At 47.9% G+C, this 21,093-nt stretch overlaps 2 protein-coding genes and 1 long non-coding RNA gene across 11 annotated transcripts in view; 1 reads left to right on the top strand and 2 right to left on the bottom strand.

Annotated features, from left to right (window-relative positions):
* Positions 1-3,541, top strand: part of MRAP (melanocortin 2 receptor accessory protein) — a 73,292-nt gene extending 69,751 nt beyond the window's left edge. For all 7 annotated transcript variants that reach the window (XR_012053995.1, XR_012053991.1, XR_012053992.1 and 4 more), the window contains one exon: positions 2,728-3,541. Coding sequence is in view for 1 of the 7 variants with exons in the window: in XM_072924322.1 (XP_072780423.1) it covers positions 2,728-2,752 (25 nt within the window). In the remaining 6 variants the exon portion in view is untranslated. The remainder of the gene's footprint in view (positions 1-2,727) is intronic.
* A 19-nt stretch (positions 3,542-3,560) lies between these two features.
* On the bottom strand, positions 3,561-11,187 carry LOC100229020 (claudin-8). Of its 3 annotated transcripts, none has more exons than XM_030264348.4 (2): positions 4,612-11,187; positions 3,561-4,300 (listed from the first exon to the last, which is right to left on the bottom strand). In XM_030264348.4, the coding sequence occupies exon 1, from the start codon at positions 7,568-7,570 to the stop codon at positions 6,911-6,913; it is 660 nt and encodes a 219-aa protein (XP_030120208.4). In that variant the 5' UTR covers positions 7,571-11,187; the 3' UTR covers positions 3,561-4,300; positions 4,612-6,910. The 3 variants fall into 3 exon arrangements, with proteins under 3 accessions (XP_030120208.4, XP_072780411.1, XP_072780418.1); XM_072924310.1 differs by having other exon boundaries at positions 3,561-4,714; positions 5,141-11,187; XM_072924317.1 differs by having other exon boundaries at positions 3,561-4,714; positions 5,233-11,187.
* Positions 11,188-16,942: 5,755 nt separating this feature from the next.
* LOC115497758 (uncharacterized) lies at positions 16,943-20,349 on the bottom strand. Its single transcript, XR_012053972.1, has 3 exons — positions 19,619-20,349; positions 18,549-18,622; positions 16,943-17,816 (listed from the first exon to the last, which is right to left on the bottom strand). It is a non-coding gene; the product is annotated as an uncharacterized lncRNA (long non-coding RNA).
* Between the last annotated feature and the right edge of the window lie 744 nt (positions 20,350-21,093).

Genomic DNA, 21,093 nt, shown 5'->3' with positions numbered 1-21,093 from the left:
AGCATTAATGTTTGCTTCAATTAGATGTATTAACATCCAAAATGACACAGAAAAATAAGGGTTTGTGACCAGAGATGGTTCCTGGCCAAGGCTAGAACTCCACACAGTGGATAGAGGACAGGGCCAGCTCCTTCTAGGCGTCCAATGCATTTCACTGGAGGCTGTGCATTCCTAATAGCCATGCACAACACAATTCTTCTGGCTATCACCTTCCTACCAGACGGTGTAATGTTGGAGAGAAACCCAAGCTGGATGCCCAGAGAGTTGGAAGATCTGCATGTCTCATCCCTCATCCCTGTTTCTTGCTCTCGGAGAGGCTCAGTCCAGGGCCCTGGAGCTCCCTGCTGGCTCCAGACAGATCTCTTACCATAAGGAACTCCATTCAGTATTTGGATGTGTGTGGTTCCCCCCCTCACACGGCCCCCCGAATAATCAGGCTAGCTCAGAGATCAGAGGCTGTGAGGGGAGGAATAACAGGAGATGGCAAAGATTTCCAAAAGAGGCTCTTACCACGAGATAAGTTGGTTCAGCTCTCTTTATTCTGTGATGTCCTTGGGGGAGAGCGGGGCAAAAGAGGACGAACAGGAAATGTCAGGGGTCTATATAGACTTTGGACAGGGTGGGCTTCCCCGGCTCTCCGCCAACCCCATTGGGGCAGAAAGGAGGGATCCAGGGCTATCTTGATCAGAGTCACAGGGTCCCGGGGAAGGAGAAACAGAATGCCCATGAGCTCACTGTGACAGATGTGGTGCATGAGCACCCTCATACTAAATTACAGATATGCAGCTGCCTTCATCCTTCCAATCACACCTCCCTCAGAAAATGATATCAGACATTGCCACTGCACTTGTCTTTGTCCAAACCCACAGAGTCAGGAATTAGCTTTCCTGTCCTTTGAAAGACTTTTCCAGTTGTGTCTTATCTCAGCTCCAGTTCTGTGATTTTGCCTGGGCTGAGGTCAGTCGCAGCACTGCCTAAGAGTGACCTGCCCTGACCAGGTGGGTCTCTGGGTATACTGGGGCACTGGAACTCTTCCAACCCCCTCTCTGCTGTTCCAGGGGTGCTTAACAGCTAACAGAGCTGGCCAGAGCTCTCTTCAGACAGTCCCCAGGTCCCTGGGATGCATGTTCCCCAGCTGATTTTAAAATATGGATAGCTAGCTGGTGGTATTTGGATGCTTGATAGACAGGAAAGAAAACATCCTCTTTTGGTAAGAATTATTTTTTTGTCTTCCTTCTGTCAAACAAAGAGGAACAATGTCTTGAATACGCCTGCAGCATAGCAAAGAAAATTCCAAACCTGCCTGCCTGTGCTGGGGCTGCTGCTGAGACACATGCACAAACAGTCTTTTTGGTTCTTCAAAAAGATAAAAATGCCTGTAATAAAAATTACATATTGTCTCTCAAACTGTTCAGCAAAAGGGAAATTGGAGCTTTAATTTCCCACTGAGAGATGTTGAATCAAATCTTCTCCCGAGTTTGCACCCAATAATAAAATACTGAATTTTTTTTTGACCAAACAAGGTAGGTCTATATGAGAACAGCTCAGGAGGCTCTCACAGCTCATGGTGATGAGGCTGGAGCACAGAAAAACATTAAAGGTAAAGTGTTAGTCCCCTTAATTAATGCCCTGATGGAGCCAATTTTTTTGCAAAGAGACATAACAGTTCTTCCCCTTGTTTCTGAGTCTCTGAGTCACCCTGTAATTCATAATCTGCACTAGTGCAGACCAATCTGACATGGATAAGTAACATATCCGGCTCCTGTGCTCCAAGCCACATGTCTCCAATGTAAATGGAAGTCAGGAATACAGAAACAGCTGCGGAACAAAGAAGAGAGAAAAATCAGAACAGATATGCTTCTATTTCCCCACAGGATTACCAAGTCAAGCTGCTTGGTACCTCCAGGACTATGCTTTAAGAGTTCCCTAACTCTTTTCCTAGCTGGAAAATCTGGAGTGGCTTTGCCAATGCAAAGCCAAAGATCCTACTCACAAGAAGGAACAAACCAGTTTCCTGTTAAATAAAGCAGCTGGAAATCTGACCTGTCACATGCTCTCACTGACCAGTAATAGGGATCAGCATCCGGGCCCACGTGGAGCTGGGTTTTTTTGCAAACTATTCCCCCTCTTGGATTTATATTTATTTTACACCTTTTATTCCATTTTAGTCCCTGAAAGGGAAGTTTCTTAGAGGGAATGGGTGTGTTGTAGTGTCAGAAAACCTCACAGTGTGACCACGCTCTGTGCTGCCCACTCCTGCCCCCATCCCGCCAAAGACACAGCTTCTGCCTAATGACTTTAGGTCATTTGAGACCCTGCTCGGTGTCATTTGAGGTCATGATTGGGGTTACCTCAGGTCATTTGAGGTCACATTCGGGGTTACCTGAGGTCATTTGAGAATTTTTTTGTTTTTCCAGGGGTTACTTTAGCTCATTCGAGACCCTGATCGGGGTCACTTGAGGTCACATTTGGGGTTATGTCAGGTCATTGGGGTCATTTGAGGTCACATTCAGGGTTACTTCAGGTCATTGGGGTCATTTGAGGTCATGATTGGCATTATCTCAGATCACTGGGGTCATTTGAGGTCACAGGGGTTACTTGAGAATTTTTCTGGTTTTTCCAGGGGTTACTTCAGGTCATTTAAGACCCTGCTCAGGGTTGCTTGAGGTCACATTTGGGGCTACTTCAGGTCATTTGAATACTTTATAATTTAAGGGTTTTTTTTAGAAAATCTTCAGTTAGCTTGGGATGACTTGAACGGGAAGCTCAGCCTGCAGAGACGCTGCCTCTGCTGTCTTTAACACCCAGCCAGGACTGCAGGACATCAGCCAGGACAGCTGGACACTGGTGGCCATACCACACTCGGCTCAGGGTCTCCAAAGCCCTGGAGGTTTGGACTTCTCAGCTGGAGGAAAAGGATGGGAGACCTCAGCTCCTGGTAGCCATGGGCAAGGATCTCTGGTGATCAATGGGCTCATGTGAATTGCCATTGCTTTACTCTCTGGATTTACTGCCACACCTCTTGTGGGGAGCAGTCATAGAAACGTCGGGAGGGGTTGGTTCAAATCTTCCAATGTTCCAATGTTGTTAAAAAGGGTTGAGGTAGTGATAATGAGGGTGTGTGAAGAGCAAGGGAGAGGTGAGGAGGCACTGAGAGAAGAAAGTGTGCTACAAACAGTCTCAGGGCTGAGGGGATGGGTGTTCAGGTCTTTGCAATGGGTCTGGCTGTACCTGCTGGCTTTGGGCAGCAGGTTTGGTACCAGCCCTGGCAGCCCGGCCCCTGAGAGAGACAAGGCTCTGCAGGTGGCTGAAGCGCTGAGCTTTGGGGGAAGATATCCCCCCTTTGATGCAGATGTGGGCTAGGTGGTTTGGGAAGGCTGCACCTTCCTGGCACCTCGGCCAACGCAGGTGGCATGCAGCCGGAGTTTGGGATAACAGGAGGCGGTGCCCTCCCAAACTTTGGGAGAGCACACCCCGCAGGCTGTTTCTCTGCCTTTATTCAAATAAAGTCGCAGGACTCCTCTGTCTCCTGTTAAAATAAATAAACTAAAAAAAATATCTCTGGTGTTTGTGGCTTTTTCTGACAAGTTTATTTCAAATGCACAGCAAGATCTCAGCTGGACACATTTGTTTCCAAAGTCCTACAATCACCAAACCATATAAAACAACCAGGATATTACACCAGAGATTTAACCACGGTATTTAATCAGCTCTTTCCAAGCAGCCCACGGAAGCTGAAGGCTGTGCCTGGGGCTATTGGGCACAGGGCAGCTTCCCCCCTGCCCTCCTCCAGGAGAGCAGAGCTGCAGCATGCAGCAATCTGACACAAGGTTTTAGCCACGGCAAGCCACAGCCAGGCCTTTCCTGCCAGAGCAAAGGGCAGTCATTCCCACCCTGCTTCCAGGAGCGCAGAGATGGCTCCTTCCCGAAAAGTCTCACTGCATTGCTCCTGTTCCTGAGCATCCTCGCCTCACCTGTCTCATGGAAGGACAGTTCAGCTATCCTGAGAAGCTCCAAGAATCCCCCTGGACTCTCAGGGTCACTGGGCACGGGGTCTGGCTGGATATAGCCCAGCAAGAGCCGGAGATTTTCCAGAGCAGGTGCAGCACTGGGCATGGGGATGTGGCCCAGCTCCTCCATCAGTCCCCTCCAGCCAAACTTCTCCTGTGACCCTCAGAAAACTCATCAACAGCAGCAGTTCAGTTGCAAAGTTCAGCTGCAGGGTTTTCTGCTGAAGACTTACAGCTTCCTTTTCCTGCTCCTGTTCCCAGACTGCAGCTCCCAAGTCAGCTCAGAGCATCTGAACAGGGCAAAGGAAGAGGAGAAACTCCATATCCCTTTGCAGGCACAAAGGCACCCATTCAGTGCCAAATGCTTTCCTTGCATACAGGCACAAAACATCTCCTAATCCTCTTTTCCCCACAATGTAGGAGTTGCAGTTCTGCTCAGCAGGAGGAGGCAACTCCCAGTTCCCCCTGCCACAGATCAGCTCCTGAGACAGCTGTTCTTGCACCAAACTCTGAAATGTTAGTGCCACACAATCTTAAACACATTCCTGTGAACCTTAAATGCTCCAGCACATCACCAGAAATTGCCATTTGTGCCACTCACCCCCCTGGATGTGCCAGCCCAGCGTGGCTCTACCCTTGGAATCAGGGCTGGGTTCCAAGCCCACACATGAGTACAGGGTTGTCTGAGCTCCTCTTTCGATCCGCTGGTAAAAGAGAGAAATTGGGAAATATGTAGTCATCCAGTGCTAATGTCAGACATAAAAAGCTCAGGTTTCCTTTGAAAGTGATGTTAAATGCTCAAATAAAACAGTTTTATCTTTCTACTCTTTGAAAATAAAGTTACCAGTGCAAATGGCACACCCAGTTCCAATTTGCTTCCTAGATTAGTCCACTGACAGTGGAAGCATTCAGGATCCTCTAATTAATGTTACAGAAAACTGTACTTAATTACTTCTTAAGCACTTACATCTGCATAAAGTTGCATTACACTGAATACATCATCATTTAAATCCCTCACCTACACATAAATATGTATCAGATTTGCATTGCAAATGTCTCCATCTTCTGGTTTGTTAAACACAAATGTCATATCTAAATTACTCCAAAGTGTGCAGTTCTGGCTTACTCACCAACTAGTTCCATATTAAACCAAATATGCAATATAGGATAAAATCACAACAAAATAGGAGGTGGAGTTCCTCAGGGTAATGGAAATTATTACCAAAGTCACCAGAATGATTCCACTGAAATCAGCTGTCAGTGACAGCTGCCATGACAGACTTCCTAAGACAACAGAAAAAAAAAAAATGGTTTAGTGCTAGGAAAACCTATTTATGACTGTTTTCTTCAATTTCCATCTAGAATTAATAAGTGCTGATTTGACTCCTTGAGTGATGAGCTGGAGACATTAAACCAGTTCTGTGGGGCCTTGAAAATTCCCACTGCAAGATCTGAGCTGGTTGCCTTCAATGCAAATGCCCCTGAGTTCATATATGTAATGAATTTCTGTGAAGCACAGCACTGTCTCATCTAAGATAATCTGAAGCCAAGTTAATAAAAGGCTTCTTTAATTAAATGCAGCTTTCCGTGTTCTTTTTCAAATGGAGCAGTCGGATGAATACACAGAGACATTGCTCTCCTCAGCCCAGACAGTCATTATAGCCCTTTCTCAACACCAGCCACAGCAGAGGGTCAGGTTGAGCCCTGTGCCATGAAACTGTCCCTTAAATGCTGTCATCCATCACTGCTAGCTAAAGAACCAGAACAACCCTTCTGAACTGGGCCTTCTTTGGGTGCTGATCAATGCCATGGAGTCAAACACAGACTCCAAGGTTTTCAGCTAGGAACATTAAAATTCCCAGCTGCAAGTGCTGCTGAATCCTGCAGGACTGACAGACAGGATCAGGCTGCTCTGGCTGCATTCCCAAGGCAGCCTGGCAAGCCCAGAGCAGCTGAAGCAACAACTGGGCTTGGCTTTTTGGGCGTGCTGGGAGCCGTGGGCAGCAGCTCTCTGCTCTGAGGGGCAGGTGGGGACTGCCTGTGCATTCTCTGGCCTGGGAATTGCACTTAGTATAAGCACCAGGGCTTCCTGGACACGGTCTGTACCGAGCTTTCCAAAGGAGGAGGTGCTGCCTGCAGGGCAGGAGGAGTCTCGGAGGATGAGGGGTGGCAAGCAGCAGGGAAGCCAGCACCGTCATGGCAAACTCTGGGGAAATTAGTCAAAATTTGTTCCATTAACCATGTTCCATGCACTGCAGAGGAGATGAGGATACACTAGCCCCACAAGCATCAGAGAAATCCATGGAGAGTCCCAGAGGCCTCTGTTGGGGCACAAACATCTCCGTGACAGCACTGGAAGCTGGAGGCTTCTCTGTTCACTGAGCCCTGCTGCCAGCTCCAGGCTTCTCCCAGAGCACCCCTTAGGGACACTCCACTCCCCAGGGAAATGCCCGGCTCCCTTTGCACCTCAGGGGTCTGGGCAGGGCACTGGGGTATGGCACAGCAGTTTCTTCCAGCCAAACACAGGCTGCTCATCTTCCTTGAGAGCCTTATGACTGCTGCTGTCCCCATGCCACTCCTCATTCCCCAGAGAAATGGGGACTGTGCTCTAAGCAAACGCCTGTGTGAGAACAGTTCCTGCCAGGCATTACAGAGCAGAGATCCAAGCCAACAGTGAACAGCAGAGTGGCAAAACTACCCCTCCATTACACCTGGAGGTAAATGAAGAAGTCAGTCAGCACGCGTCAAGCAGGAAGATCACAGGACGCCCCTGGATCCCTGGAAGTGTCCAAAGCCAGGCTGGAATCACCTGGGATGGCGGAAGGTGTCTGTGACCCTGGCAATTAGATGATCCTTAAGGTCCTGCGCAGCCCAAAGCTCTTGGTGACTACGGGCAGCGGCTACACGTAGGCATGGACGCCTAGGGCCGGCCCTTCCTCGCGGGGCAGCCCTGCCCGGGCCAGCCGGGGGTAGCTGGGCCCGGCGGCCGTGCCGGCCTGGCACCAGCAGTGGCAGTACATAGCCCCCGCGGCCAGCAGCAGGGCAGCGCTACCCCAGCCCACGTACAGGGCAGCGCCCAGCTCCCGCTTCAGCGGCACGGGCACCTCGGGGTCGTAGAAGTCGCGGATGATGCTGGCCCCGGTCCAGGAGACCGGGATCAGTACCAGCGTGCCCGTGAGCAGGAAGGCAGTCCCGGCGGCCAGGATGAAGATGCTGACGGCCCCTGGCCCACGCGTGCCGCGCCGGCTGTACTTGACCCCCGCGATGGCCGTGAGGAAAGCCACAACGGCCAGCCCCGCGGCCAGGCACATGAGGGCCCGGAAGGCCTCCAGCGGCGGCGGCAGCGCCAGCACCGAGTCGTAGAGCTTGCACTGCAGCCTGATGCCCAGCTGGCTGATGCAGTCCATCCACAGCCCCTCCCAGATGGTCTCGAACACCACGATGTTGCCGTCCACGTAGGCGGACACCCTCCACTGGGGCATGGCCGTGGCTGCCAGGGTGCCCACCATGCCCACGCCGCCGAAAATCAGCCCGGTGATCTGCAGCACGCAGCAAGCCATGCCGCCCCCAGTCCTGCTCCAGCTGTGCCCGGGGTGGCCAAAGTCACCTACTCACGAGTCACAGGCAGCAAGAGAGGGAAGGTCTCCTCCAGCGGCTCCCTCGCGCGGCACGCCGAGTTCCTGGGGAGAGACTGGCTCCGACCGGCATCTCTGACAGGTACAGAGCCATTCCTGCCTGCCCCAAGGCCCTGCTATTTACTGGCCTTGCAATCCCCTCTGAGTGCAGCCCATCGAGCCCGGCAGGTTTGCAGCCAATGGCAGCCTGGGAGAGGTGGGGCAGGGCTGATTTCATTGCTGCTCACCGGGCGGCTGAAGTGCTGCTGTAATTAAGCAAGTGTCAGGGATTCAATTAAAGGTGCCTAATTGCAGGGCTAACCATTTTTTAACTTCAAGGTTGCAGCTCTGTTGAAATCCAGTACAGAAAGCCTGAACTTACGTCCACTGAATTGTTTAAAATGGGTCATTACAGTTCTTACAACAAAAGCTGAGCTTGAGGCTTGAGTGGGGCTTATTTTGAAGTGCTGTAGCCCTGGGAAAACAACTGATGGTTATTTTCCTTTAAATCAAGCCAACAGGTACTTGGTGTAACCCTTTCTTGTAGATTTCTCATCTTGAACAAATACAAAAGCCTAATCAGGATATTAGACAGGTACAGGAAAGTCAAGTATTCGAGCCAACATCAAAAGCTTTGCTCTTGCAGCTCCAAAATTCACCAGGGCAACAAAGCAAGGAAGTGGCTGAGGTTCACAGCTCCTCCTTTGGAACCGAGGAGCAGAGGCACAGCTGGGAGCTAATCCTCCAGGAGAATCAGAAGGAAAGTGTTGTCATCATCGTGTGCCACACCAAGAGTCTCAGGTGATACTGGGGGCCGTGCTCTGGTGTGGAAAGGATGTGCAGGGTGTATAAGGCACAGCTCCAGAGTGCCACCCAGCCTGCCCAGATCCCTGCAAGCCTGGGCAAAGCCCTTCCAGAGGCTGCTGTGCCTCGGGCAGCCCAGAACTGCTGCTGCACTTTGGCTCTGGCTGCTTTCTTCTCCTACCCTGAGACAAGGCTGGACCAGGACAACTCACAGCTGCTGGAGAAGTTGATATGCTGCTGCTTACTCCAGCTCTTTGAACCAGTTAAAAAATATAAGTTAAAAAATCGGCCCACCAAAGACAATAAAGGCCCCTAGAAGTGCTGTAGAAGAAAGACTGTTCTGGGGGTTTTTGTTTGTGTGTTTGAAAAATAGCAGACCTTGCCTTTGATGGTATTAATTTAATTACAGCTTTAGGTACCTACACACCATGATCAAAGCCAGATCTATAGCCATGAAAAGGAAACTGTCCACCCAAGCCATCCAGAGCCCAGTTACTTCTTAGAAGGAAGGAGGAAGAAAGTGCCAGATAATGCAAATTATTCCATATGATGTTACATTTCCACGTGGAAAATGTTCCCAAGGGATCTGGGAAATTCAGCTTTGAGTCTACAACCAGGAATCTGGAAAGTAAAAGATGTCCTCAGCTGAGGTGTGAAACACAGAAATAAATGCGTCACCAGGTTTGTACTTACAGGAAGAGGAGTTTTCATTCACTCTTCCACAGACAGAAGAGAAGAACCTTGTGATGCAGGAATTTGATGGACTTTGCTCCGTGCCACAAAGGAGGAGATAAAGTCAGAGATGGGTCTGAAAGAAACTCCCTTAGAAGAGCCCTGCACACAGGCCTGTGCTATTACACTTGAGCACAGCCTCCATCCATCTTGCTGGACTTCCTTTACTTCTGAATTCGCTAAACTGGTTTGTATGTTTCTTATTTTAACTCTAGAGGCAGAAATCAATTTATGATGGAAAATCTCTCTTAAAACCAGCGTTTAAATGTCTTTTTTTTTTTTTTTTTTTAAGCAGGAAAACTTTTTGGGCAATGTTTTCAGGCAGGCAGCTCCTGAAGGTGAGCACAGCTGGAGCCCAGACCATGCCTAATGCCATGAATCCATTCTCCTGGCTGCCTTATCTTAAGTCAGGGCTGCAGGGAAATAATTCTCCCTTGGATGTTCTGGGAGGGTCAGCAGCTGAGGCCATGCGGAAAATCACCAGGGCATGGCTGCAGAGAAGATGAAAACTGCTCAGAGAAATAGGATTAAAATGCAGCAATACACCCAGGAAGTGCCAAATGGCTGGGTGGGGTTCCTCTTTAGCAGGAATTGGAGCCTTTGGTGGGTGAGACCCTGTATAGGGAGTCAGCAGGAGAGGGGGACACCCAGGTGACACTGCAGCAAAGGGAAATCTCCAAATGGAATCTGAAGGCAAATTTCAGGAGCTTAAAGGAGCTTTACAGCTTTCAAAAATTTACAGGAGACAGTCTGGGATAAAACCCAAAACCACTATGAATATCTGGGACCTGGAAAACCTCCTGAACCTCCCCAAATACCAGTGAGTCCCTGACTTTGCTAAGCTGAGGAAAAAATGTCTTTTGCAGGTAAATCCTGTATTTGGACCAGCCTGGAGGGGCTCTTACAGTCCTGTGCCCCCCAGAGAACTGCAGCTCCTTTTGGAGGCTCTCAGAACAAGGGGCTTGGCTGGCTGAGGCATTTCCAGACCCCCCTGAGCAGCACCTCTCTTTCACAGCACAAGCCACACAAGAGCTCCCAGGGCGGGCACCACAGATACCACGGATTTGGGGTCAGATTTAGGGAGGAATTGAAAGGAAATCCCTGCTCACACATGACTAGAATTGGGAAGCCTCACCGCCCATCATCCCCCTGCTGTGCTATTTGAATGCTTCCCTGCCTCAGGACGACAAGACCGGTTCTTATGCAAACATGTCCACCCCAAAATCTGCCTTCAAAGAGGAGAATGGCAGCACTGAGGGAGCACGTAGCCTTTACACCTCATCTCTCCCTGGATCTCTCTCAGATTTACATCTACTCTTCCCTTCAAATCAGGCTGTTCATTTGAATCTCTCCCCCGGGCACCACCTTCTGCTCCCTCTCTGGTTCTTCAAGTGCTGAGGCACTTGGAAAGGAAGAAGTGGAGCATCCCCAGCCCACAGGAGTAACAGACCCTGTCAATGAGCCTCAGTATTTAATTAGGTATAGGCACCAATAATGTCAACACTGAATTGCCTCCCCTAAAGCAGGATTAATTCCCCTTTGAATAACCTCTCTACCTTTCATTTCAGAGTGCTTATCCACACACATGCACCTAGAGAGGAAGCAAGAGGCTCTAATCCAAGACAAATGTGCAGCCACAATGCCCAGAGCTCATTCTGTGCTTGCAGCAGCAGCAGAGAGGTTGTGCTGGAACCTAATGAGCTGAGCTGGAGATTCAGGAGCACTCCTGGAGCAGGAAGATATGGAGATCTATCAAAGGCACACTGCAAATCAGTTCTTACCTGGCTTCCAGTGAGCTCCAGCTCCCCAGAGCCTGGCAGGGGCAGCCCAGCAGGCTGGGGCTCTGTGGGTTCCCTGCATCCCTTCCCTGGGCAGGGATGGACCCTGCTCTGCCAGCAATCCCTGCTGGAAAGGCACAGGGAGCTGTGAGCCTTTGGTAGGAAACGCCTCTGAGTGGCACCAGGTCCTTCCTGCCCGTGGCTCTCACTCCCCAGAGTCTCCTGCTGGGTTAACCACGCTGGTTTCAGCTCCTTCTACTCCCACAGCTCCATCCATCGCTTCCTGTGGTATTTGCATTGACTGCTGCAAGAGTCTGCTGGTGAAACAAAAGGTGGTCTCAACTCTGTTTTTACTCCAAGAGAAAATGGCCTGAAGCCAACAAAGGCCTTTTTATTTGTGCTACCTTTAATATTGCAGCCTGTTCTTCTGGTCTGGTTGTAAGGTTAAAAGATGACCTCCTCCCCCCTCTCTTCAAGGTGAGAGGAGCACCTGCTGTGCTTGTAGAAAGATTTCCCAGCTCACCTGGGGCACTCTAGCTCCAGCTTTGAGACCCCTTCCTGACGCTGGGATTGTAAGAACTCACAGTTTATTTTCGGTCACCTCTTGCAGCACACCCAAAATCCCCAGCCTGACAGAGCTGCCAGGCTCTGGGTGCTGCCATACCTGCTGGACACCGAGGAACCTGCTTGGAGAGTAATGAAACCCTGCAGTAATCAAACATTAAACACTCCTCCGAGTAGTTCATGCACTAAACTGCTTCAGGCTTTTACAAGGAATTTGTCACCTCCCCGCCTGCACACAGGGAGCAGGACAAGCTGGCAGAAACAAGAGCTGCCAGAAAACTGCTGTCTTACTCTGCTGCTTACAGACAGCACCCGCAGGAGTGTTTGGGGGCTTCTGATGGCACTGAGCTCTTGGAAAGGCAGCCAATTCCCAGGGCAGCACTGCTTGCTTTGGTGCATGCCAGCAGCTGGGTGGAGCACGGGGGAGCTGCTTTATTTGGGTGCTTTCATGGTGGAGGAAAAGAGGAAGAGAAGGGAGATTGTGACAGCCATGGCCTAAAGATAGGTGAGAGGCAAGGTCTGGAGAAAGAGGTGATAGCTTTTGTTTTACCTGATGCTCTTAGAAAGAGGGTTTTAGGCTCATACTCCCAAGGTCGTTTTTGGAACTCAGCATTGTAATATACCCCTAAACTAGAGCTCCCCAGTAGCCAAGCAGAGCTGGGAACTAAACTCAAGTAGGTCTAAAACCATGAAGAGAAGGGGTTTTTTTAATCTTTCCTAGTCATGATTTGGACACTTCCCTGTCCAGTCCAGTCCCCCTCTCCCAAACCCACGTCCTGAATGTAATTACACTGTTCATTCCCACCTCCAAAATAAACCTCCACAAAGTGAGCTCCAGCTCTTCTACCCCAGCCTGTGCACCCTGTGCCACCCCAGACCCCAGCCTCAGAGCAGGAGGCTTTTGTAGGAGGCAAGGAGTTTTTCTTTCAGGACCCATCCCCAGTGCCATGAGTGCTCCAAGGATGCCTCCCTGACATTTTGGCCCTGTGTCCCTGCACAGGGACAACCCACGGCCTGCCAGGGAACAAACGTGTGGCACCACAGTCCTGAGGGCACCCAGCTCCTCCTCAGGGACAAGGCAGGGCTGTTCCTAGCCAGGCAAAATGGGAATTCCTCTGCCCATGGCCCAGCAGCAGCTGCTTCATCCCAGGTGTGAAATGCACAGGGACAGCACTTCAGGAGAAGGAGGAATGTCTAACAACTGTTTATCCCAAAGATGTGCTGGGAGTTTGGGGGCTGGAAGTGAGGGAAGGGAAAGGAAAGAAGATGGCAAACAGCCTGGTGTGTGCAGCCTGACTTAAAACCAAGGATTTTTTTCTCAGGAAAGCTGGTTATGTTGAAGAGGAGCAGGGCTCACATTGCAGGCAGAAGGTGGAATTGAAGGATCATTAGGATGAGAGGAGCTGCATCTCTGCACAAGGCCATTGCCAATGAGGTGAGAGTGCCTGGAGCAGCCAGGGAGAACAGCTCCTCCGATCCTGATCACATTATTCTTCATTAATTACACTGTACACCTTAGGGATGCACATGTAGATGAGGATTAACAATTCCTCAGGAAGTAAATGGAAAGTGAAATAAAATTCAGTGTGGATGTAGCAAAAAATAACTTCAGGTTTTGTTTGGTGTCATTTTCTAGAAAATAAAAGTCGATAAAATCCAATTCATTTTGGACCTTATTAAAGCACCTGGCATGGCAGTGGGAAGGAACAGAGACCCTGTGGAGATGGCAGAAAGGAACAAGAATGTAACGCGCAGGCAGAACCCACAAGCCAGTGAAACAACAAAAGGCTGTACTGGCAGGATGTCTTGGTTTGAAAAGACAGGAGTCTGTGAAGGAAGGCAAGAGCCTCCTGTGAAATGGAAAAGGTAAATCCCCTCCCTCCAAATTACCACAATTTCAAAATTAAAAGGCTCTCAGGCAAAGATATGGGAATGGGAATAACAGTTCTTTACTAGGAAAAAGACTAAATAAAAATTTAAAAAAAAAAAAGTAATTAGTACAAACAAAACTAGTGATAGAGTCAGAAACCTGACACCCTGAGGAGTCAGGGTGTTGGGAATAGTCCAGTTAAATGGTGGCTGCTCCTCCTGCAGTGGCATATGGAATGCTGCTGGAGTGGGGATCTGTAGAAGGGTGGAGTTCTCTCTGAAGGTCTGGTGTAGAGTAGATGGGCCTGGTCTTCCTCTGGGGATCCAGTGGGGAAGGAGCTGCTCCTCTGGGAATCCAGCAGAGAAGAAGCTGCTCCTCTGGGGATCCAGCTACGAGGCTGCCCTGGTGTCCCAGAAATGCTGATTTTATGCAGGTAGGGCTGCTTGGCTCCTCCCTCTGGGCGGAGCATCTCACAATGGGATGATGTAACTTTACCAGTCATGCAGTGAGTCATTCCATGGCCCATTAACAGAAGATATCTCCCCAGAGGGAGACATTGTTCTTGGAAGAGATAAGAAAAGTGCCCCGCCTCCAACAGATGGCAAATAGAATACATGCTGATCTTACAAGCTAGGACAGAGAAGAACCATCAACCATCAAGAAGCATTGCTATTTCCAGACATTGACTTCTGCTGCTGGTGGAGCCAAGGATTTCCCTGGGGTGTTGTCCTCCTCCCCTCAGGAATCCAACAACAAAGGAGGAAGTGCAGCAAGGAAATCCACTTTAGACTCCCCTTTGGGGGATGTGTTGTCCCTGTCTGAGCCCCACAGCCCTGCATAATGGAGTGCAGTGTATCCCACATGCCCTGGGAAGGGCTCTCCCGGCTCTGAGAACCATTTACCTGGGCTGTGAGCACCTGAGGGAGTGTGCTCCGAGTGCTCTGCAGCAGGGAAGCTTCCCTGGCATGCTCTGGGCAGCTTCCCCGGCATGCTCTGGGCAGCTTTCCCCTGGAATTCTCTGGCAGCTTCCCTGGCATGCTCTGGGCAGCTTCCCCCTGGAATGCTCTGGGCAGCTTCCCTGGAATTCTCTGGGCAGCTTCCCCCTGGGATGCTCTGTGTGGGTTTAGGGCAACAAAGCTGAAAAGGGAGGAGAAGCAGCCAAAACCAACCTGAGGGGGTAAATGAGTTTGGGGATGAATGTCAAGGAGGGTGACACAGAGGAAAGGACTGGAGGGGGAGGAAAGGACTTGAGCAGGAGAGGCTCCAGAAGTCAGGGAAAGCTTTCTGAGAAGGGAATCATGGAGCAGCCTCGGCTGCAGTGAGATTTAGTTCAAGCTTCCTGGAAACCCTTTCTAATGAAAATGATTCCTGAGGGTTGGGATAGATTTCCAAGGACGCTGCATAACAGGCAGCTCTGGAGGTTTTGTTGCAGGAACAGCTCACAGGAAGAGCTGGGGTGTATTTATCCATGGATAATGTGGATGTTCTAGAGCTCTAGAATGGAACTGGAACTTTTGGGAGGGGGATGGGGCAGAGCCCCTTGGTTTCAGCTCTGGAAGCAATACTGCTTATTCTCCACATCATTTCTCTTGTCCCTAAGCAGGGAAAAAGGGGTTTCACATCACAAACTTCACACAAAATATTAAAAACAGTCAGTCAGACTCTAGAACAGGGATGTTGGGCTCCATTAGACACCACAAATTAAATTATGCTCCCAGTTCAGTCAAAGGCAAAACTCCATTGATTTCTGTGGGTCTGGAGTTACACTTCATTAATTGGTTGCAAAATTCTATTAAAATATTGCTGCTATTGATTGGTTTGGGTCATTCAATTTAAATCAATTTGTCTGGAATTACTCATTTTTTACTAGGCTTTGTTTCTTTACACAATCTTAATGGAAATTATATAATTTAGCCTGTTTTAATGGGAACTGTGAGCAAATACTATGGTTGTTTATGTTCCCATAAACTATACTGGTGTGAGTGGGTCTCAGCAAAAATCTTGAGCTCATCTTACAAAAGACCCCTGTACAAAAAAAAAAAAAAAAATTATAATAAATAAAATTTATATATACACCACAAGAGTCCTGTGGCAAGCAACCAGCCCAGTGTATGTTCAATGCTGGAAAAGAAATGCTTTGAGCCACGAGTTTGCTGCCTCTGGAAGAAGGCTGTCAGTGAGTTTGACCTAATTGAGCTACAAAGGAAATATTAACTTTCCCTGAAAGGAGGATAATTAGGATGTACATAGAGAACTGTGTTTATTCTCTGAAATAAGGGATATTTTTTTCATGTATTTCAGCTTACCTGCCTCTGCTGGATAAACTCTGCAGGCAACCCTCCATTAAGCCTACAGTAAATCAATCCTTTAGTGAATGCTTTTCTTTTAAACCATTATTATCTTGTCTTTATTCACTGTTATCCCTTCTTTCCCAGGCAGAAAAAATAAAAACCCTCAGCTGCTTAACTCCTCTCTTCATTGCAGCAGGCCAGAATTTCATACCCTGGTGTCATCTCAAGCACTTTATTACTGTTTGTGATACAAAATGCACCCCAAAACAAAAGCAGAGCCTCAAAAGCTCTTCCAAAGTGCTACCAAAATAACCCAAGTTACTCTCAAAATAACCCAAGTTATTCTCCAAATAAGCCAAGTTATTCTCAAAATATCACAAGGCACTACCAAAATAACGCAAGCACTGCCAAAATAACACAAGGCACTACCAAAATAAGCCAAGGCACTGCCAAAATAACACAAGGCACTGTCAAAATAACACAAGCACTGCCAAAATGACATTACTCAGAGCCCACTGGGGTGGCTGAGCCCCAAGCCACAGCAGAGAGCAGCAAGAAGACAAAGCAGGTTCTCATTCCTTTTTGCCAGACCCTGAGTCCCTCTTGAAGAGCTGGAAGCAGCCAGAACCTCTTGGGATAAATGTCCCTTCTGAGGCAAATGCTCTGCATTGGAGCAATTATTTTAAAAATAGTAATAAAAAGCCCCAGGCCTGCCCTTAACTGTGGCTGTGTTCACGCTGAGGGATGGGAAACCCTGGTGCAGTCCCTGGGGTGTACTGAAATCAGGAATATTCCACCTCAGCTCAGAGGCAAAGTTCCAGGGGAGGACAGAGCCAGGTCACTGTCAGGGGTCCTCTGCTCCCAAAACCCCTTTTGTTCTGATGCTTTGAGGATAGCACTGCAGAACCAGGGTCCAGGGACAAAGCAAACATGCAGGACACAGAGGAAGTAACCCCAAACCTGAAACAGTTCTGCAGGGGACAAGCAAAAGAAAAAGGAGACAGAAATCTGCCAATACCTGTGTGTATATGTATGTGTATATATATATATATATATATATACCTCTAGACATTCCTTTTGTTGCACATGGAGCTGTGGGAACAGGCAGGATTCCAGAGATACCCATGTGCTCAAAGGATTGCACATTCAGCTCCTCAGAATGGAATTTAAGCCGTGTAACAAAGAGTTTTCCTCTGCAGAAATCAGCAATTTGCCTGTCATGGGAGTGCAGTGGGAAGCAGCAGTGCCCTAAGACCTGAAAGAGCTATACCTGCACAAATACTTCAAAAAAACACCACTTTTATTTAGGAAAACAAAACAAAATCCCTTTAGATTTATGGCAAGAAGGTGAACTGTCCATTGAAGAGTTCCTGTCTTTCTTTTTTTCTTTCCTGGAAAATGCCAGGTGAAGATATTTGTGAAAAGCAGAACAACAGATACCATGGGTAAAAATCTAAGAAAAAAACCCACAAACAGACAGAGAACCGTAGATCATTTTTACAAATTCTTATAGCTATGAATGCATGCATGAAATATTCAGCCTAATCTCTGAATGTGCCCTAACATGGGAAATAAAAACCCAGGCATAAACTAGGATACTTCTGTGGCAAAATTGAACTCCGTATGTTGAGAGAAAACCTAAGTTGCTACGCGGTAAAACAATTTAGGGTATAAGATGTTGAAATACAAGCCTGCTGCTATTCATCTGAACTTTCTTGCCTCTAGTTTTGCCCTCGCCATTTATATCTCCCCAAAAGCAGAAAGTAAATGCACAAGTGCTAAATGTGCCAGCTCGCTGGCATATCAGGGATAGAGAAGGGATAAAAGTCCCATTTACTGGGAAGATTTTATGCTCCCCAAGAGTGTCTGTGTGTGTAAAACCATGGGCAGGAGGGGAGGCAAAGATCCTACAAATCTTTCCACATTCAGTTTGTCTTTCATATCCACTGACTTACCCACCATCTGCAGCTGGCTGCTGCCCATAAAAACATGGAAAATGGGAAGGCAGAGGACCTCTCCTGCTTGTGGCCCTTGGAGCCCTGATTTGTCCTTTTGGGTTTTCTGCTGCTTTGCCTGCTGCCGTCACTGCTGGGCATCTGGGTAAAGGACTTCAGGAAATCTCAGTGGGGAACGTTTCCTGGAGAAACAAATTCCTGGAATCACAGAAAAATTCCGGTCAGAAGGAGCCCCTGAACATCACCTCGTCCACCCTACATGGGAAGCTGTGCCCTTCAAAAAATCACAAGGCTGAGAACCCAGTCGAGGTCCATTTCTAGCATCAAAAGTGTCCCCAGAGAGGGACAGAGGGGAGTTAAATCCTGCTCCCCCAAGGAGGCTTTTGAGGAGAGCCTAGAAATGCACAGCATTTCCCTGCTGGAATGGATTTGGCAGGGTCAACACAGGAAAATGGAATTATCATTGCATGGCTCCGCAGCCCCGTGGCTGCCACTCAAACAGCAAAGGAAAAGCTCCCAGCCTGAGCAGAGCAAACAAACACTTCAATGATGCATCAGCAGGTAAACACAGACGGGGCACAAACAGCAGGGCTGCTTTCTCTCTGAGACTGATGGAGTTCTAATTTACAGGACACGGAAAATAATTAGCTGAGCAAATATAATTTAACCACATTATTGATTAATTTACAAAAGCATTAAGCTTCCACAGAAATTCGTGGTAAGATTGCGTCTGCATCAAGGATTCAGTATTTGTGCATTCTTGGAAGGATTACATTTAAGTGCCTTATCTTGCTCAGAACCATTTTTGGAAGGAAATGTGGGGAAATCTTATTTAATGTTATGAATTGCATCTGCTTGTTTATAATTCAAACACAGGAAAGGGGTAAGTCAGGAATCTCATTTGTTGTTCTTCTCTGTACTCAGACGTACCATTTCATCATGGGCAAATATTAAAAATGCCTGTGAGCAGCTAATCATAGCTCTCTGTCAGCCACAGGATCCTACTGGGGGGAAGAAAACAAATATGTCAGGCATAATTTCACCTTTCCTTTTTTCCCCATTCCCACTGTGTTAAGGAATGAATACCCCTGAAGTCAGTTTCCAACTTTTCTGTACACCCTGTGTGTTTTCCTGCTCAGTGCTCAGCTCTGCCCTCCTCCCCTTCCTCCTCTTCAGAGAGGGTGAGAGCTGCAGGCACTTTTATTCTGTGTATTTGGACATAAAATGTCCTAAAAATATGGGCCTGAAACATTTTCCCGGAGGACACAGGTTCAAAATAGGATTTCTGTAGTGGCTGAAGTACTTCAGAGGCTGCAACTCCCTGAAATCTCTGGCTCAGAGAGAGCTGAAACCTAAGATGGATATGAATATTTAATTAAAATTTTGATTTGATTGAAAGTTTCCCATCTCTGGACAGAACCTATCATTTGTGGCCCTTCTGCTCTAACCTCTTGGAGGTTACACCAGCATGTTCCATTTAATTTTCTTTTCGGACAGCTCCCCAGGCTTTTGTTTGTGGCATTCCTGACATTCTGGCTGGGAAGGACTGCCCATCCTGACAGCCCAGGTGCCTCAGTGACTGCAGGGCATCTCCCAGGTGGGAACTGGAGCCAAACTTCACATTTACCTGCTTGCCTGAGAACTCAGCAGGGAAAATCCAGGCAGAATCCAGGCAGAGAATGGATGGAGAGCCCCTGTGCCCAGGTGAGACCTCCCCTGCAGAGCTGCCCCAGCCCTGGGGACACAGCAGCAGCACCTGGAGCTGCTGCCAGGCTGGCAGAGCTGGGGGTGCTCACCTGGAGAGGAGAAGGCTCCAAGGAGAGCTCAGAGCCCCCTCCAGGGCCCAAAGGGGCTCCAGGAGAGCTGGAGAGGGACTGGGGACAAGGGATGGAGGGACAGGACACAGGGAATGGCTTCCCACTGAATAATGGTAGATTTAGAAGGGATGCTAGGCAAGGAATCCCCTCTGTGGGGTGGTGTGGCAGAGAAGGTGTTCTTACCTGTCCAAGAGAAAGCTTCCCCGGGCCCCAGGTGCGGATCTCTCCCCCGGGAGGGCACAGCCGCTCCAGAGCAGTGGGATCCCTGGGTGGGATCGCTCCCTGCCAGGAGGGAGCTCTGCTGGACCTCCCTCAGCCCCCCATGAGAGCACACTTGCAGCAGGGACCAAACCAAGCCCTGATCAAACCCAACACCAGAGCCTGGCAGGGCTCACGCAGCTGTTCCAGCTGTTCTGGCATCCCACTGTGCCAGGGAAACACAGAATATCCCGGGCTGGAAGGGCCCACAATGATCACTGGGTCCTGCACAGACACCCCAACAACCCCACCGTGTCCTTGGGAGCAGTGTCTCACAGGAAACAGCAAATTAATTGTCCCACAAGTAACAGCCCCTCTGCCCTGAAATGCTCCTCAAGCACTACAGCTCTTTGCTATCAAGTAACAACAACAAGATTACTTCTTCTGCTGATGCCAAAAATCCCACTGCAATTATTTAAATAACTGCCGCCTTAAAATCACTTTCCTCGGCAGATTAAAAAAAAAAAAATCCTTTTTGGTCAAATGCCTTAGGCAAAACCAATACTGTTGGCTTCTATCATGAAACTAAAGATTACATGGGAAACAGGTTCACACCCATGGCAACTCTCATCTGTCTTGGTTTTGCATTTCCACATTTATATAATAAAATATTTTATTGTATTCTAGAAAACATGTATATAAATATATAATATATAAATATATAAAATGTTTCTATATATTTATATATTATGTATATTTAATCTATATTATATAATATAGATTATATATTCTATAATATATACTACAATATATAATATATGTTTTTATATTATATATTTTTGTATTTTATATATGTATATCTACTATATTTTATATAATTATATCATTATATAATTATATAATGATATAATTATATATAATACATAGCATATATTAAGCAAATATGTTATTTCTATATATTATATATTTATATATTTGTATATTTATGACATATATTTATATATATTCATTCCAGGGGAGGAAAAGCACAGCCCTTCACTTCCGACCCCTTCTCTTCCCTCCCTTGCAATGTCCCACATAATCCTTATCTAACCATTTTGTTCTGAGGCTGTGTTGCCTCTTATCTTGTTACACCATGGTTTTGTATTTGATCTTAATCTTCCTCTGTTTAGCTTGTACCAGCCTCTGGCCTTTTCACATTTAAGGATTTTCTGTCTGCAGAAATTTCTCATTAGGAATTGGGGCGGGGAAAGTGGATAAATTATCAGATAGGATCCAACATTATATATAGGGGGAAAAAAATAAAAGATAAGGCCATTTTAGCATGAATTGATTTTGCTGAAGCTGAAAGAAAAATCAGAGGATTTCTTTTCTGTTGGATGCAGGATGGAGGCAGTGCAGTGAAATGACACCGGGTTAGAGCAGTGCAGCTCAGCAGGCTCCTGGCTCTCTCCAGAGGG

The sequence above is a fragment of the Taeniopygia guttata genome, chromosome 1 (genome assembly GCF_048771995.1).
Source record: "Taeniopygia guttata chromosome 1, bTaeGut7.mat, whole genome shotgun sequence".
Classification (NCBI taxonomy): Eukaryota; Metazoa; Chordata; class Aves; order Passeriformes; family Estrildidae; genus Taeniopygia; species Taeniopygia guttata.
The sequence above is the reverse complement of the archived record's forward strand: the minus strand, read 5'-3'. Positions and strand labels throughout refer to the sequence as shown.